The following is a 15,937-nucleotide window of genomic DNA, read 5'->3' as shown; positions in this document are numbered from 1 at the left end:
GCCTAGCCACAAAGACATAGTGCATTATTCTGTGCTTTCCCATAATTACAGATTATACAGTAGCTGCAGCCTCAAAACAAGTAAGGTTTGTGCCAAGACAATCTGAACCACCAAGACTACCCAGGGTAAGGCTCCAACTAAAAGAGGGCAACTAACAGAAAATCTGTGATTGACAAGAGCTTTAGAGAGTCGAGGTGGAAAGTTGTATTTTTCCACAAATACAAAAGTGAGTAGAAGTCTTTGCTTTACAACTGAATGGGAAATAGCTGATTTTGACTGAGATCAGCAACAGTGCTAACAAAAAAAAAATCCCACTACAGATAAAAACTTTGGCGACAGTATCTGGATAGGAAGATATACTGACAAAAAAAAAAAAAAAAGGAAATAAAATCTTTAAAACTTATTGTCTAATCAAAGGATGAGCATGAAGTCACTATACCAACATAGAATACCAAAAATGACATCTCAAGGCATAGCAAAGACTTCAAAAAACAACCCACAAACCCAAAATAAAGAAAACCTCCACTCAATTCCTCCCTGCCTCCTTTGATAGAGAGACAAGAAGGCAAGGAGCTGGGCACAGATGATGTCTCCCCAGCCAGAGAGCATTAAACTAGGCTACTGGTTTCACAACAGTCTAAGCTGCTTTTATTCTATTCTTGTGGCAAACGTAAATTTTCTTTAGCATATCTCACTAAAACACTTTTCCTCCTTGGATAAGCTCTTGTGCCCACTAATAAATGGGAACAGACATGTCACCTTCCCCATCTTGGCAGTTCAGAGGAAAAACAAAACAAAGCAAACTAAGAAAGCCAAAGACTCAATGAAGTAGGCTTTCTTATCAGTTTTTGAAGTAAGCAGACTGGATTTCTCCAAGAAGCAGCTGATTTCTGCCTCTCTGCTTACAGGAAAGGTTGTGCTATTTGACACATTGCCCGTTAAAGAAGTGTAGATGCCCCCGCCTGCTGGCTTTACTCCTACTTGCATTCTAGAGGTACCTCAGGCAAAAGTAGTTTTTAGCTTCTAACAAGTGTACAGACATAGGACTCCTGCTGAAGTCTTGTACAGAGACCAAAACTTAATTTCTTAATTGCTCTAAGGATTGAAGTAGTATGAACAGTTTCTTTCAGTTCTGGCAAGCTGGAAGATTCCCCTAGTGTGAAAACGAACCAACCCCACTCTACCTACCTTTGCAGTGCTCCAGATAGGCATGAAGCTGGGCACTGGAAGACAAACAGTTACTCTCATTATAGGGAACAAAGCAGAATTTTTCCAGGGTGGGAGGGATTCGTTCCTGTTGTCGTCGTGGTGCCACAGAAGCATGAAGACCATTAATCTGAACACCTCCTGCTTTGAGGCTGTTAAGACAGTGGTCAACAACAACATCTAAAGCTGAAAGACAAGAAACAAACATAAGCTTGCATCAAACTCTATAAGCATTTTCTTCAAGGTGACCAGATGAACAGTGAGTGCTATATCAGACCGTTACAAAGGGAGCTGTAGAATAACTTGGAGAGTAAGACGGCCCCTGAAGTCCATCCTACTTCTAAGAAAGTCAAACATTCACACACACAGCACTCAAAGGAACTTGTAAAAGCCCAAGCACAAAAGACATTACCTTCTACATTGTCCTGGTATTGGCACACATGCTCTGGATGCAGCACTGGGTCAATATACACTGAGCGAATCCTGGTAGGTAAGCGTAGACTGCGCCCAGTCTCAGCTAAGACTATCATGTGTAGCAAGGTGTCAAGGAAGGTCACCCAGTTTCCATTCCACAGAACTTTCCCTGCACTTGCTGCAGAAGAAGAGAGAGTGGAAACCTCACTGTAATTGTGTCATTCAGCAGATGTGCGAAGTCGTTACTTAACTACAAAGTCTGTTGTATGCACCCAGCTTCCCCTGTAAACTCCAGTAATCAGTTCTGCACTGGAGATAACAGCTTTCCCAGTGCCCTGTTAGAACACTTAGTTGTTCTCTGTTACCACACTAAAAAGTATAATTACTCCACAAAGCATAGTCAAGTGGACCATTAATACAAATTGAACTAAAAGATCAAATATTCATCATTACAGTAACTATGTTCATCATTCTTCTATAGAAAGTAAATTCACCTTCACCGTTGCATTCCAGAACACCCTGGAAAGTTGGTCCATAATTATATCCACGAAGATGCAGCTCTTGGTAAACGTCTTCCTTCAAGAGGCCAGACTTTGAGCTTGTGTCTAAATGAGTCTGAAAGGCAGCTAGCTGGTTATGAAAGTTCTTCAGAGCATCGTTTTCTAGGAGGCTAATCTTCCCTGATGGGCACAGTGGCAAGAATAAGAATCATCAGTGTTTATGCATAATGGATTTGAGTAGGCCAGGGCATGCACACACACTTCATTCACTTACCACTCACAGCCAAATTCCCATTCCCTGACACTTCAAAGCAGTGGGAAGCAGGCATGATTCGAACTTCCAACTGCACTGATCCTGCAAGAAACATTGAGGAAGACAGGGCTGCAAGGTCATTTACTGCCTCCATTCTCCAGCATCATTTCCAGACTCACTCCACACAACATGGAGTAAAGGTGACTGTATGTGTTACTTGACTGAACAATGAGTAATTTCATACAGTCATGTTGCACTCCCAATCCTTCTACCTGCCCCCTCCCCCCCCCCCCCCCCCCAGTTCCTCTTCACTTTTCCTTTGCATTTTTTTCCTTACGCTCCTTTAATTGTTGCAGTTGTGACAATACCACTCACTTACCCTTTTTGGGAAGGATAGTTGCCTGATGAATTATAACTTCTTCAAACATAACGGCTGTTTGCTCCATGGCCATGCCAAGAGACCGTGCCAGAGATCGCCAAGCCAGCACAAGGTACCCAGTTGCTGGGTACAGGATTCTGCCATCAATGCAATGACCAACCAGGTAATGGTCAGGAGAGTCAGGACTCACATCTGTGAAAGAATAAAGAGCAGAATAAAAATAATATAAACTCACAAATAAAGAGATCTTTTGCCCTAAATTTCTTTAAGAGGATCTAGTGTTTTCCCCAGCAATCCCGATTGGCAACATGCCAATCTTACGACTGCTGTCAGTCTGAATCAAGACAATTTCCTCCTCTGTTCATATTCTTTAACCTCATTTCAGAAGTAGATCCAGTCTCTCTGAAAACGAATAAATAAAAATATATGAAGCTTCAGAAGATGACTTCAAGGATGCTGTCCTTTGAGTATCCTTTTCCTAGTTTTATAAAAAATGCAGAGGTAAAGTAGGAAAACAAACAAAACCAACTGACAAACATACCAATATTGTAGACTGAAGCAGATGCAGAGCCTTTGGAACCTGATGGGAAGTCTTCAGCTTTTGGAACATCCCAGTCCTGGCTGTGGTCCCATTTGATATATGGAGAAATAAGGGGTGTTCCCACAGGGACAGGGTATTCCACAGATGGGAACAAGTTGTTTCCAAGAACATTTATGCTAGGAAGACAAAAAGGATCAAGACAATTGGAGGGAAAAAAGAAAAAAAGAAAAAAAGAAAAAAAAAGAAAATTGACCATAATACTTAAAGGTCATATAGTAACTGTTCCTGGGATCCATGTCTGAGACTTCTCCAGGGGTTCCATGAACATGTACTGTAGCCAAATATGTTAATTCTAACAGTCTATGAGATGCAAAGTTTACTTTCTGTGAGCCAGCTCCAGGTTCCTAGGCCTCTGGAAATGGATTCCTTCTCTTTGAAAAGCACCTCCCCAGCCCAAGCAATCTCTAACCTGCGGAAATGTTTCCTAAGTGAGCAAAAAAAATATGTAAAGCATACGTGTAAATCCCATTTTTCCCAATTTTGTTGAAGGAGTATTTCAATCATGGTGAAGACACGCATGCTAGAGAAGAGGCTTGAATTCTCTCCTAACTGATACCCCACTCACCCTTGATCCCTTAGTCTCCTTACCCAGTTAAATGAATCTTTCCAGTCTGTGTTAGGAAGAACTCCAAGTTATTCTTCTGGTCCTTCTTCATCAAAGGTAGAATAGTGCATGATGGTTTCAAACTTCTCCTCAAGATAGCCTGGTCAAGTAGAGTTCAGAAATCACTGGTGGAAAGTATTACTAACTATTTTGCCTCTGATTTTCCCTCCCTTCCACACACTACAAAGAAACTGTTTTGTCAAAACTGCTTCTGCACCTGTGCCAGGTGCTAGAACGTGCACATTTTAACAGGCTAGAAGCAGCAGAGCACAATACCCTTCCAGCCACCCAGGAAGCTGCATGTCTTGTAAGGAAGAATATATGTAATATTCATGAAATTCTGTCAAATCACACATCTCCCTTTCCCAGGCAAATTGCCCTGTGAAATCAACAGCTACACTTCAAGAACTGCAAGATCACCCCCTTGAGCCTCCCACTTGTGCACCACCCCTCCTTAAGCTCTTGCTCCCAGGATCAGCCTTTTTCAGTCTGTAGCTTCCTAGAGCATTTTCCAAACAACTGCTATTAAATCAAAAACCCAGCCTTGAACATCTGATCCAAATTTGATCTGTTCTTTAATTTGGTCTACAGTCTTTAAGTGGGAGAAGGAAGAAGGAAGAGAAAAACAACAATCTCAAACCCAGCTGATGAAATCATTAGTCACTTGCATTAGATTCCAAAACGGTGCAGTGATTTTAATATTAAGTAAAAAATCTTTTTAGAGAAAAATACATGTCTATACAGTTCTGCTCTGATTCTCCCTTCAAGTCGCACTTTCAAAGCACAAATAAAACTAATATACATAAAAAATATATACTGGATTGGAACTCAGAAGCACTGTACAAGTATAAAACTCGATTCACAAATGGATCTTCTTAAGATTTGTCTCATTTTGCGTGCCATGGAGCAAATAAAAAGGACCAGCTCTTGAGACTTACGGGACAAGCACAAGACTACAGAATTGATCTTGTGAGACAAGCACAACCTAGTGTACCTCATGTACTGCATTCTCTGCTAAGGGGCTAATTCACAATGACCAGTTCTTATGGGATGGGAAAAAGGGAATAATGATCTGATAATTGTGGGGGGTGAAAAAAGTTTATGAAAACAAAAAGCTCCTGTGGTCTCAGACTACTTAGCCTCGAAGGACAATGCTTACTGGTACTATTGCACTACCATTCCAAAGAAACGTCCTAAAGTTCCTAAAATAGCTACTTGCAATTTTTACCCTGCGAAACCTACAAGAACTACTATTACCATAACCATACTGTGAATGGTATTTTCCTCAACTCTACTTAAAAATTTTAGTATCTAGGTATCACTGAGAAGGGAATACTTGGTCTGGTTAAGAACTATGCTTTCTTTCACATCATATTTGGGGAGGGACTCTATTACGGAGCATAGTGATAGAACATGGGGTAATGGCTTTAAACTAAAAGAGGGTAGGTTTAGAATAGATAGGAGGAGGAAGATACTCTTCACTATGACGGTGGTGAGGCACTGGAACACACTGTCCAGAGAAGTTGCAGATACCTGCTTTCTGTAAGTGTCCAAGGCTAGGTTGGATGGGACTTTGAGCAACCTGGTCTTGCGGAAGGTGTCCCTGCCCACGGCAGTGGGGAGTGAAACTAGATGATCTTTTAGGCTCCTTCCAACCCAAACCATTCTATGATTCTACAACTTCAAAAGGGTACAAAGGGGGGGAAAAAAGGTATCAACTGTACTCTTAAACAGCAGGCTTCACAGCACGCTTATTAAGTCACTACATAAACCTATACAAGGCAACTAAATGCAGTTTCCTGAGTTGTAACCCACTCCTCGGGTTAGGCTTCTCAAAGAGTAAGGAAAAAGGATTCAATTTTCATCTAACTCCCAGGAAGGTCAAAATACACATCTAGCTGTATCTTAGAAATAGAAAACATTTTTAGTAGTGTTCTGAAATAGATGATAGAAGACATTTTGTGTACGCCTGGTATTATAGATATCCAAGTCTTTTTTGGGAAGCTGATGAAAGCATTTGATGCCATACAAAATTGCATTTACCTATAATCACCTCATTAGCATCCTCTCAAATAACGTAGATATGTGAAGCAACACGTTTTGCTTCAGTATAATGATACTCAAATTCCCTGGAAGGTAGGGGAACACAAAGGAGAGACTACACTTCAGGAATCCAAAGGCACAGTCTGGCTTTTTACTTTGACCACACAGGACAAAGTTACCCAGCAGAGGCTGGGGGGAAAACCTCCTCAAATCCCATTCATTAAAGATGGTTAATGCTTGGACATTCTATTTTTTATAAGTTCCATTTGAAGTGCTGTCTATTTTCAGCTCACATTGAGGGTGAGGAGAAAGGATAGGAGGAATGGACACCACATAATTCAAAGCCCCACAAAATAATGGAGAATACCTAAAAGCATGCATCTTAATATTAGTATAAATGTATTTTTGAGAGTAATAACTCAGATCTTACTTCTTTGAAAAATTAACATGATGTAGACATACTTAATATCTGTAAGAGATGCAACACTGCATATTGTATTACTTTAGCCAGTCATGTTAGTGTGGCATTGTGTTTTCTTTTCTCCTTGAATTTCTACGGCTTATGTAAGTTTGATTATCCAAGTCCGCAAATGAAGTGAGAGAGAACAGTATCGACTGAACTAGCTTTTAAAAACTGTAAAGGAGAATAGGGGAGAAAGAAACACCACTACCAACTACCACTTTCCAATACAAGAACATGAAAGTACAGATGGCGATACCAGATTTTCCACAGAAAAGCCCTGTTAGTCTTGAATTTCTCCTCCCTGCCCTGTTTTATACACACGTGCCCTATTAGGTCCAAACAATTTTCTTACTCACTGCAGTTTGGAGAGCTACCTATCGGCTATCTGAAAAGCAAGACAATGAGTAAAGGCCACAACATGAATGCATGGCTAGGGAAGTTGTAGTATGTTGGGATTTTTATTTATTTATTTAAAACAAAACCAAAATTTCTTAAAACTGGGAGAGAATTGAAAGTACTCGAGCAAGATAGTATTCTCAGAATGGGAGGGAAAAAACAAGAAGAAAAAAAAAAAAAGCACTATTCTCTAATCTTCAGACATTCCATTTCCTTCCTGCAGGAACACTTTGAGATATACTACCACACTGACATAATCAAATAAAGTACCTGTAAAAGAGCATGTGGAGCAATCTCCACTACAACAGCATTCTCTGGAATATGCTTCAGGCCTTCATGGAACAGCACGGGACTCACTAGGTTGTTCACATAATATTCTGCAGAGGAATTCCTAGCCAGATCACTTTGCCACTGAGATTCAGGGATAGATGTACTGATCCACCGTGCTGAACGAGGTTTAGGGTGTGGAATGACCTGCAGAAAGACAAGGAAGAGGGACAGGAGGAAGAGTTACAGGTCATAGATGACAGCAAGACAGGCAAAAGCAAGAAGCCCTTGCCCCCTTTTTTGTGGGACATTTTCCTTATCTTGATTGCTGAGGTCATCCTTCTGCTTAATGTGATAGGACTTCAAACCTTACAGATGTCTACATGGTCTTTAAGAGACTTCCCCTCTTAAAGGATGGAACCCTCTTAGCTTAATATCACTGATGCTCAAATCCAGGTGCCCCATCACAACTCATGCACACCATAACTCAGTAACGTTACCTTTTTCAGAGCACTTAGCAGCGCTGGTGCAATAGATGCCATATAATAGGAATGAAATGCAACTCCGGCACTGCGCACCTCCTTTGCGAACACACCATCCTTTTTCAGTTTGGCTACAAACTCATTCAGAGAGTCCTGAGAAGAGGAATAAAAGAGAACTAAAACTAACAGCTCCCAACATATTTGGGAAGTGTTTGAAGCACTGTACTCCCCCCATGCCCTTTATCACTTGCCACTTAAGGGGAGCTATATCTGTTATGAGGTTATTGTCATTCTCAGTATTATCATTCATCACTCATTATACCCATGGCTATAAGAGTATTCAGCATAAGAAATCTGTCATTACTAGCTTACAGTTCCTCTGAGAGAACTTTTGAGTGTTTGAACTCATAAAGAACACCATGTCCCCTCCCACCAGGAGGGGTGCTTTTCTTTTCAAGCAGCTTAGCTTCACATTTTCTTCAAACTAGAACTTCACAGGTTCCAGTCACAGATCTGGCATGCTCCATGTCAGTTCTTTCCTTACCAGAGGCCCCGAAACAGTGACAGTATCTTCAGAGTTGTGGCAGGCTGGTACCACATTTGGAGGACAGCGCTGCTTACATTCCTCCCATGTCAGACCTGCAGGAGGAAGAGTTCAGGACAACACGTGTTTTGGAGAAGTAAGCCTCGTGATGGGAGGCAATCCTCCCCATTTAAGCATGCAATCACTGCACTTAATTCAGCATTTTGCAAAACTGTAACAGATTCTTAGAAAGATCACAGACATCCCCCCTCTGCCCAAAAGTGATTCTGCAAAATCAATGGAAGTTTATCTCACGGCTTTAATACTTCATTTGTCACTGTGATATTGAGCACATATTATGTGGATACAAGTCACAGTAAAAGCTTAAACTCAAAATCAGATTATGAAAAACATTATATGCATCACTCTAAGCTAAGTTCTGTGATAAGGTGTCACGTATTTAATATCAAGCAGAAAAATGCTCAATTAGGTAGATAGTACTTTATAGCATTGGTTAAAATAAGGAGTGTAGGTTTATAATACGAGACCCAGTCATCAAACTCATTGCATTAGACCTGCAACAGCTTTTCTCTGAAGCGTTTCACCATTTTTAATCAACCACTGTGTCCAATCATAAGAAACAGAAAAACAATCATGCTATCAACAGTCATGTTATTTTTAAACATATAAATTACCACGAAGCCACTGAAGACAAACTGCTGGGTTCAAAGCTCAAAACTTCACCCAGTTTTGAACAAAACTTGAAATTGACAGAAACTCTGAGCGGTGCTGGACCGGGAGAAAGCTCCTTCCTAAGTACTAGTAGGCACAAGCATGTGCTAGTGGCACTAAGTTTTGCTAGCCAGCTGCCCACTACATAACAGTGACTTCATGTCTCATTCTTGCATACTTCAGAAATACTGTTTTTTAAAAAGAGTAAAGAGAAAAAACACAGTGCCTTATGTTTTTCACATCTCTTTTCAAGGTGATTACTGGGACTCTGTCATTTGTTACCTGTCAATAAATCTCTCTATTTCCACTTAAGTTTTGGAACAATGACCAAAACTCTTCTGTATTACAGGTCAGAAATTACTACCATTGTATCAACTTCAATATTTTATAACCTGTTCTTCATCAGAAGAAGAGACAACAGTAGCCAAACTTTTACGGAACTGATTGCTATCACAAACGCATTTCAGAGCCCAGTTTTATGTTGATGCCATACAGCAGAGATCAGATGCACTTTCTTATATCACTCTTTTGCTAAGCGGATACCTACCAACAGCAGCCATTCCTCCTGGTGGCAATTTGGCCTCTTTAACACATCGCCCCCGCCAATAAGCAGCAAGAATGGCTTCTTCATGACTTAAGGAATTATCTGCATAGCCACAAGCTACTTCTCCCACTGAGTGGCCCAAAATCCCATCAGGTTGCAGACCTGCAGCCTTCAGCACATCAATTTGGGCAATCTGCAAGGAAAAGCAGAATTAATGATTCCATGCCAGAGTAAGCAGGTGTAAGGACTCAAAGGCACACAACAGCGCTGAGTGCATTTCAAGATTACTTTTTTGTACAGACTTTCTTCTTGCCCTTGCCCTGTTTTTTTTTTTTTTTTTTTTTAACATAACAGCAGCTTCAACCTCATTTCAAAGCATGTCAAGAATCATCGTGTCTCCAGTATCGTTTGCGCCTCTCTCTCCACTATGCACCTTTATACTAGGAAGTTATCTCCAAAAACAGGAGGTTACCAAGAGCTTGACATGAGCCAGCAGTGTGTGCTTGCAGCCTAGAAGGCCAGCTGTGCCTTGGGCTGTATCAAAAGAGGCATAATCAGCAGGTGATTGTCCCCCTCTACTCTGCCCTCATGAGGCCTCACCTGGAGTACTGCATCTTTGTGCATCGAGCACAATAAAGATGTGGACCTGTTAAAGCAAGTCCCTAGAAGGGCTACAAAAATGATCAGAGGGCTGGAGCACCTCTCCTACGAGGAAAGGCTGAGAGAGCTGGGGATGCTGAGCCTGGAGAAGGGAAGGCTCCAGGGAGACCTTGTTGCGGCCTTTCAATACTCAAAGGGATCTTATGAAAAGGATGGAGAGGGACTCTACGCAGGTAGATAATGATAGGACAAGGGGGAATGGTCTTAAACTAAAAGAGGATAGATTTAGATTAGACATTACAAAGAAATTCTTCACGGTAAGGGTAGTGAGGCACTGGAATAGGTTGCCCAGAGAAGCTGTGGATGCCCCATCTGTGGAGGTATTCAAGGCCAGGTTGGGTGTGGCCTTGGCCAACCTGATCTAGTGGGTGGCATCCCTGCCTACAGCAAGGGGGTTGGAACTAGATTATCTTTAGGATCGCTTCCAACCCAAGCCAATCTATGATTCTATGATTCTAAGAGCGTCTGTATAAAGCAAGAGCCAAGTCCAGCTTTCCAGATCACTTTAAAAACTGTTTCTAGTTTTCTCTAATAGACAACAAATCCTGCTTTGATACTCTTCCAGAATTAGAGACTTCATTTAACATCATTTTGTTCTTTTTCAGAACAGATTTTAGAAGGCATTCTATAGAACTTTGATTCTTGGCAGAAACATTTATATAAAACTTCATATGTTCCTTAGTATCTTAGAGAAACTACCGAACATTACACACACACATACACACACACACAGATCAGTTTAGATCAACATTCCTGAAAGCATCTTGCAAAGGGCTGGGCCCAAAACTAACTGAAATCTATCTAACTGCAACTAACCTGAACAGCAGCTACTCCAACAAATGCATTGACAGTCTCATCAAAAGTATTGTCATCTGCTTGCAGAAGCAGGTCTGAGACCTTCAGTCCTGTGTTCTTCAAAGCCTCATCTGAGCGCATTATAGACTGGCGAAACACATCCAATTTCATAAGACTCAGGCCCATACCTTTCCACTGGGTTCCCATGCCTGCAAGATAAGCAAGAAAACGTGCTTTTGCAATGCTCTGTAATAGGAGTGGACATCACATGCTTGCTTTGGAAGTGAAAGAATCCTATCTAAGGACAAATCATTGCACATACCTAACACCCTCTAAATTAGGCACTGCTTTTTTGTTCTCTGGACTTTGCTGTCATCAAAAGATAGATAAATTGGAAGGATTAGATAAAACACAGGAAACATGATTCTCCTACACATACCATGGGTCTGCATGACAGTTCCTCATTTTGGAGAGTGGAAAAAACATTAGTGCACAAGATCCAACTATTCAAGGTTCATTTCTATAGAAGAATGCAGAAGTCTGGACACTGCTGTGGACCTACCTGAACAGATGTACCAGAGTGGTCTACCAGACGCTTGAACTTGCTGAACCTCTTCGATGTCACTCTCAGTGCCAACTAGGGTGTAGCCCCTGTAGGGCATGAGGGATACAGGAATTGCAGAGATATCACCGAGCAGGCGTAAAAATGGACTGCATCCTCTATGTTTTTTGCTCTCTTGAATTAGTATTTCTACAGCTTCCTGAGTTCTGCCACAAACTTGAACCAGTCTTGGCAAGTTACAAGTCTCTGGAGGCTGATGTTTCTTCTCATTTGGCTTCAGAATGACATGAACATTAGCACCTCCAAAGCCAAAAGAATTGATGCTGACTAAGCCACCTTTTATTGGTGTTGGTTCACAAACCACCTTTAAGGAGCCATTGTGTAAAGCAGGAATATCTGGATGTGGGTCACTGAAATGAAGATTTGGGGCCCACAGCCCATGTTCCAGAGAAAGAACGACCTGGAAGAAAGAACATAGTATTATGTGCTCCATATTTTCTTATTTTTATTTTAAAAAAAAAACTATCTTTTGTTTTATTTATTTTTATTACTATAAATTGCTATGTAAGCATACACAAAAGCAGCTCCTCTTATTTTTGTATAAAGGGACCCTTCACAGACTAACATTATCAATGTGGTAGAGGCAGTACCTACTTCACCTAGGCAAGTTTTAAGTCCATGTAGAAAGTCAGTGGTTAAGGTTAAGGGTGGTAGTTTTAAGTTTAGCTTCCAGACCCTTTCTAACTGTAAAGCCATGCAATCTTGCTGGAAAAGCAACTTGGCTACTAAAGATACCACATCTTTTTTCTCCTCTTTCAGCTCTTCCTTCATCACACTCCATCTTTCCCCATTCAGATGGCCACACATACTATTCTTTATTACAATAAATGCTCCCATTTCTGCCTTTACCACAAAAGAGACACACTGAAGCACTGGTGAAAGGGTTTTCATGCTGCTTTCCATCCATTTGATGTCTTGACCCGAAAAAGCAGCAGATGGATCAGAACTGGCAGAGCCAAAGGGAAGCACAGAAAACAGCACAAGACTTATAATAAAAAGCAAGAACTATCTTTTTCAATAACAACACTACAACCAGCCCATGACACCAAGGCCATAATCATTTGTGGCACAAGTCCAGCAAACCAAAGACCACAAGGTCAGTAGCAGATACTGCATGTCCTGTGTGTTTGGCAATTCCTTCATCACCACAAAATTGTCAGATAAACAGATCGTGGTTGGGGAACAGTTCTTCCATGCTGACCATCAGACATGGCAAACTATCTGGGAAAACAACCATAAATGTACAATTTCATCTCCAGTTAGCATATTATAAAGCCACGGTGACAAAAGACTTTTCATGAACACTATCCTACACCTACAATACTATTTACTTTGAACTTGCTGTTGCTTTATAAAACATACATATTTGTCCTCTAAGCCTTCCATGGCTTCTTCACAAGTTTGAGAATGCAGTACAGTGAGTGTACAGCACAGCCAACAAGAAATTTGTCTTTTCAACTACTCAGCCTAATTGCTGTACAGCAAAGTGCAGATGAGTTCTCCCTCCCTTACCAGAACTCAAGTAAAGCGGCCTTGGCAAACCCTAGTTTTCTTTCTTATTCTTTTTTCCATAATAAACATTTTCTTTGAGTCTTAAGTCAGATACTTCCAAGATCTACTTTCATAACTGACATCTCATATGTAAAAGCATTTTATGGAATGCCAAAATAAAATGTTAACAGAAACTGCATACTTCCTGAAAAAGTTACTGTCTCTGAAAAGGATGGGCTCAGTGTAGTTTCTCGTTGGGCCTCAAGAATGCAAGATCTGTCATTCTTATTAAAATTCCAAATATTAAAATGTCAATTGCTGCCCAACTTTCAAAGAACCAAGAACAGAGACAGAACTTCCAATACCAAACCAGACAAAGCTTCAGGTGCTCTCAAACATGCCAGATCTAGGAACAAGACCTAATACAACTTAACAGAAGCACAACAAAAACACATCCTAACACATGTCAAAGGTGCTACGGGCTCTTGCCTACAGCTGTAAATTCTGATACAAAGTTAAGTGAAAAAAGTGATGGAAAAGTGAGAAAATATGATGTCACAGAATTCTTCAAAAAGAAACTGTGGTCCCTATTTTTGCAATTCTGCATTCTCTAAGAAACACAAACAGGGAAACAGTTACCTCAAAGCTTTGATCCTCCCCTGACAGTTCAGTCCTCACAGAAGAACTGTACTAAGCAAATTGCTCATAACAAACAACACATTAAGGATGGAGAGGTTCGTTTTAATGAACCAAGTCATCATTCCTTCTATTGAAAAAGGTGTCAGTCTGGGTGATAGAGGTTCTAAAAAAAAAAAGTTAAACTCTCCTCTACAGAGAGACAGATACTGCAGTTTCCACGCTTTATTTGCGGACAAGGCTATTCATAGAAAGCTGTACATACTCAGATCATAATAATTATTTTAAAGAGCCTAAAATCGTAGCAGTGATAGTATACTTGAATTCAGTTTGCATGTCTGTAAGGCTGTCAGTAATAGGCTTACAACCAAGCATGAACAATAGCTAGCTCTTTGCTAAGCAGTTTAGCAGCCAGAGCTGGGAGATGATTGCCTACAGCAGTAATTAGTAGGCTGGTTGCTAAGACAACCAGTTATTTAAGCAGGTAGCCTCATCCCAAATAAATCACCTGGCCTCTCACCAACACAAGACAGACTGAGAAGAGAAAACACATCCTTGACAAACAACTCAAAGGATCAGCTACTGTTCTGGTATGGAAACTGCTTCTTACCTTTGGTCATTCAAACTACTCCAATACCTCTTTATTTGTATCTCCCCTGAACCCAAATGACCTACAGCATTCTGTTAGAAGTTCCAGTGTAAGAATAATCAGTAAGGTGACCTCAAACCCCTTATTCTGAGCAGAGTTATGTTCCTGTAGAATTGAGCGGTATGTGTGAATTATAATGTTTGGGCTTGCATGCACTTGTGAGTACACATGGCAGAGGGTCACCTAGGCACTCATGTACAGCTTGTAGAATAGCCACCTGAGTTTTTAAAAGTATTTGCAGGCGAAACAAGTAGTAGGTAATAAAGAATCACCTGACTTATCAATACTGGCATAGATTTTATTCTGGATCAGTGCAAATTTTCTTTAAAACAAACCAACAAACACAGCCAATACTAGTCCCTCCCTCACTCCCCATGCTTTTTCCCCTCACAAGCCATGTGTTACCTTGGCTAATGCAGCAAGTCCAGAAGCAGGCTCTGGATGACCCATGTTTGACTTGGTTGAGCCAATCAACAACGGCTCTCTCTCACATTGGCAGAAGAGATCTGCAAGGCCATTTACTTCCTGTGGATCTCCAACCTAGAAGGAAAATAATCAGAATGGCTAATAGCCAATACTTCCAAAACACACCACAAAAGAAAAATCTGAAAGGTTAAGACATTTGGGTAAAATCCAAAAGTAGTGAAGCAGTATATATTCCAGAAACTGGTAGAAGACAGAAATACAATTCCTTTACCTTTATTTTGAAAGAACAAAGAATAATTTGATGCGAAAGCGTGGCAAGTGGTGCAAGGGAAGAAAACACCCCAAAACCAAAGAGGTCATACTGACCTTGGTGCCTGTCCCATGAGTTTCAACATACTCAATGTCTCCAGGCTTGATACCACATTCTCTGTGCAGAGAACTGACCAACTGCCGCTGCATGTCTCCAGATGGGAATGTCACACCTAGAATCAGAATTGCCATCAATTCCTCTCTCTCAATAAATGCTTCCTGTTCTGCTTTGAGCACCCTTTCAGCTGATTGGGGCTACCAGCTCAAAAAGAAAGATATCTTTTCAGGGTTTATACTTATGTCCTTTGCACCGAACAGAGTAAGCCTCTCAGGCTCTTAGAAAGAAGAGCAGAGGAACCAGAAATGGAACTAAACTGATGATTAGAGTACTGTGGGAAGATACTGGTTAACACTGTATGTTTAGATCAAGCAGAACATATAAAACTCAGCATCTCCATGAGTGGGAAAAATGGGACAGGAGCAGGAAAAGAGCCTTCCAGTAACAACATGTACATTTCTACTATCTGTGCAAAAGTTACTCCAGACATATCCCAAGGAAGGCTAAACTAGCAACAGGACACTCCTGATACTCTCTATAATAACAATCACCACTTGTCTCCTTTCATTCCTTTACAAAACAGGGGCCTGAACATTGTGTTACCAAAGTTGAAAAAGGAAAAAAAAAAAAAAAGAAAAGCACTATGAAAAACCCTCACACACCTAAAGAACAGGAACCCTGCAATAATCCTTCTCTGATAACAAAGACTCTAGAATGAACTGTTCTGCAGGTATCTCACTTTTCAGAAGCTCAAGGCCTACCTTGCTCTTTAAAGCCATCAGTGTTACTCCCAGCATTAACTATTGTAGCATAGATGCGTTTAGCCATGGATTTCTTGGTCAAAAGAACGACAACAACAGCTTCAGAGCGACAATACCCATCTC

The 15,937-nt window shown here is 40.8% G+C and overlaps 1 protein-coding gene across 1 annotated transcript in view; it reads right to left on the bottom strand.

The window, feature by feature from the left end:
- The window catches only part of FASN (fatty acid synthase), a 47,583-nt gene that overhangs the window by 21,597 nt on the left and 10,049 nt on the right, over positions 1-15,937 (bottom strand). Inside the window, exons 6-21 of the mRNA XM_080560277.1 lie at positions 15,815-15,937; positions 15,053-15,168; positions 14,666-14,800; positions 11,425-11,884; positions 10,884-11,071; positions 9,411-9,600; positions 8,153-8,247; positions 7,627-7,761; positions 7,130-7,333; positions 3,942-4,057; positions 3,294-3,469; positions 2,753-2,944; positions 2,395-2,475; positions 2,115-2,300; positions 1,619-1,798; positions 1,189-1,392 (exon numbers count right to left, since the gene is read on the bottom strand). Coding sequence (XP_080416403.1) covers positions 1,189-1,392; positions 1,619-1,798; positions 2,115-2,300; positions 2,395-2,475; positions 2,753-2,944; positions 3,294-3,469; positions 3,942-4,057; positions 7,130-7,333; positions 7,627-7,761; positions 8,153-8,247; positions 9,411-9,600; positions 10,884-11,071; positions 11,425-11,884; positions 14,666-14,800; positions 15,053-15,168; positions 15,815-15,937 — 2,781 coding nt within the window. The remainder of the gene's footprint in view (positions 1-1,188; positions 1,393-1,618; positions 1,799-2,114; positions 2,301-2,394; positions 2,476-2,752; positions 2,945-3,293; positions 3,470-3,941; positions 4,058-7,129; positions 7,334-7,626; positions 7,762-8,152; positions 8,248-9,410; positions 9,601-10,883; positions 11,072-11,424; positions 11,885-14,665; positions 14,801-15,052; positions 15,169-15,814) is intronic.

Source organism: Anser brachyrhynchus (assembly GCF_964034855.1).
Source record: "Anser brachyrhynchus genome assembly, chromosome: 18".
Taxonomy (NCBI): Eukaryota; Metazoa; Chordata; class Aves; order Anseriformes; family Anatidae; genus Anser; species Anser brachyrhynchus.
This window is presented reverse-complemented; position numbering and strand designations above follow the sequence as displayed.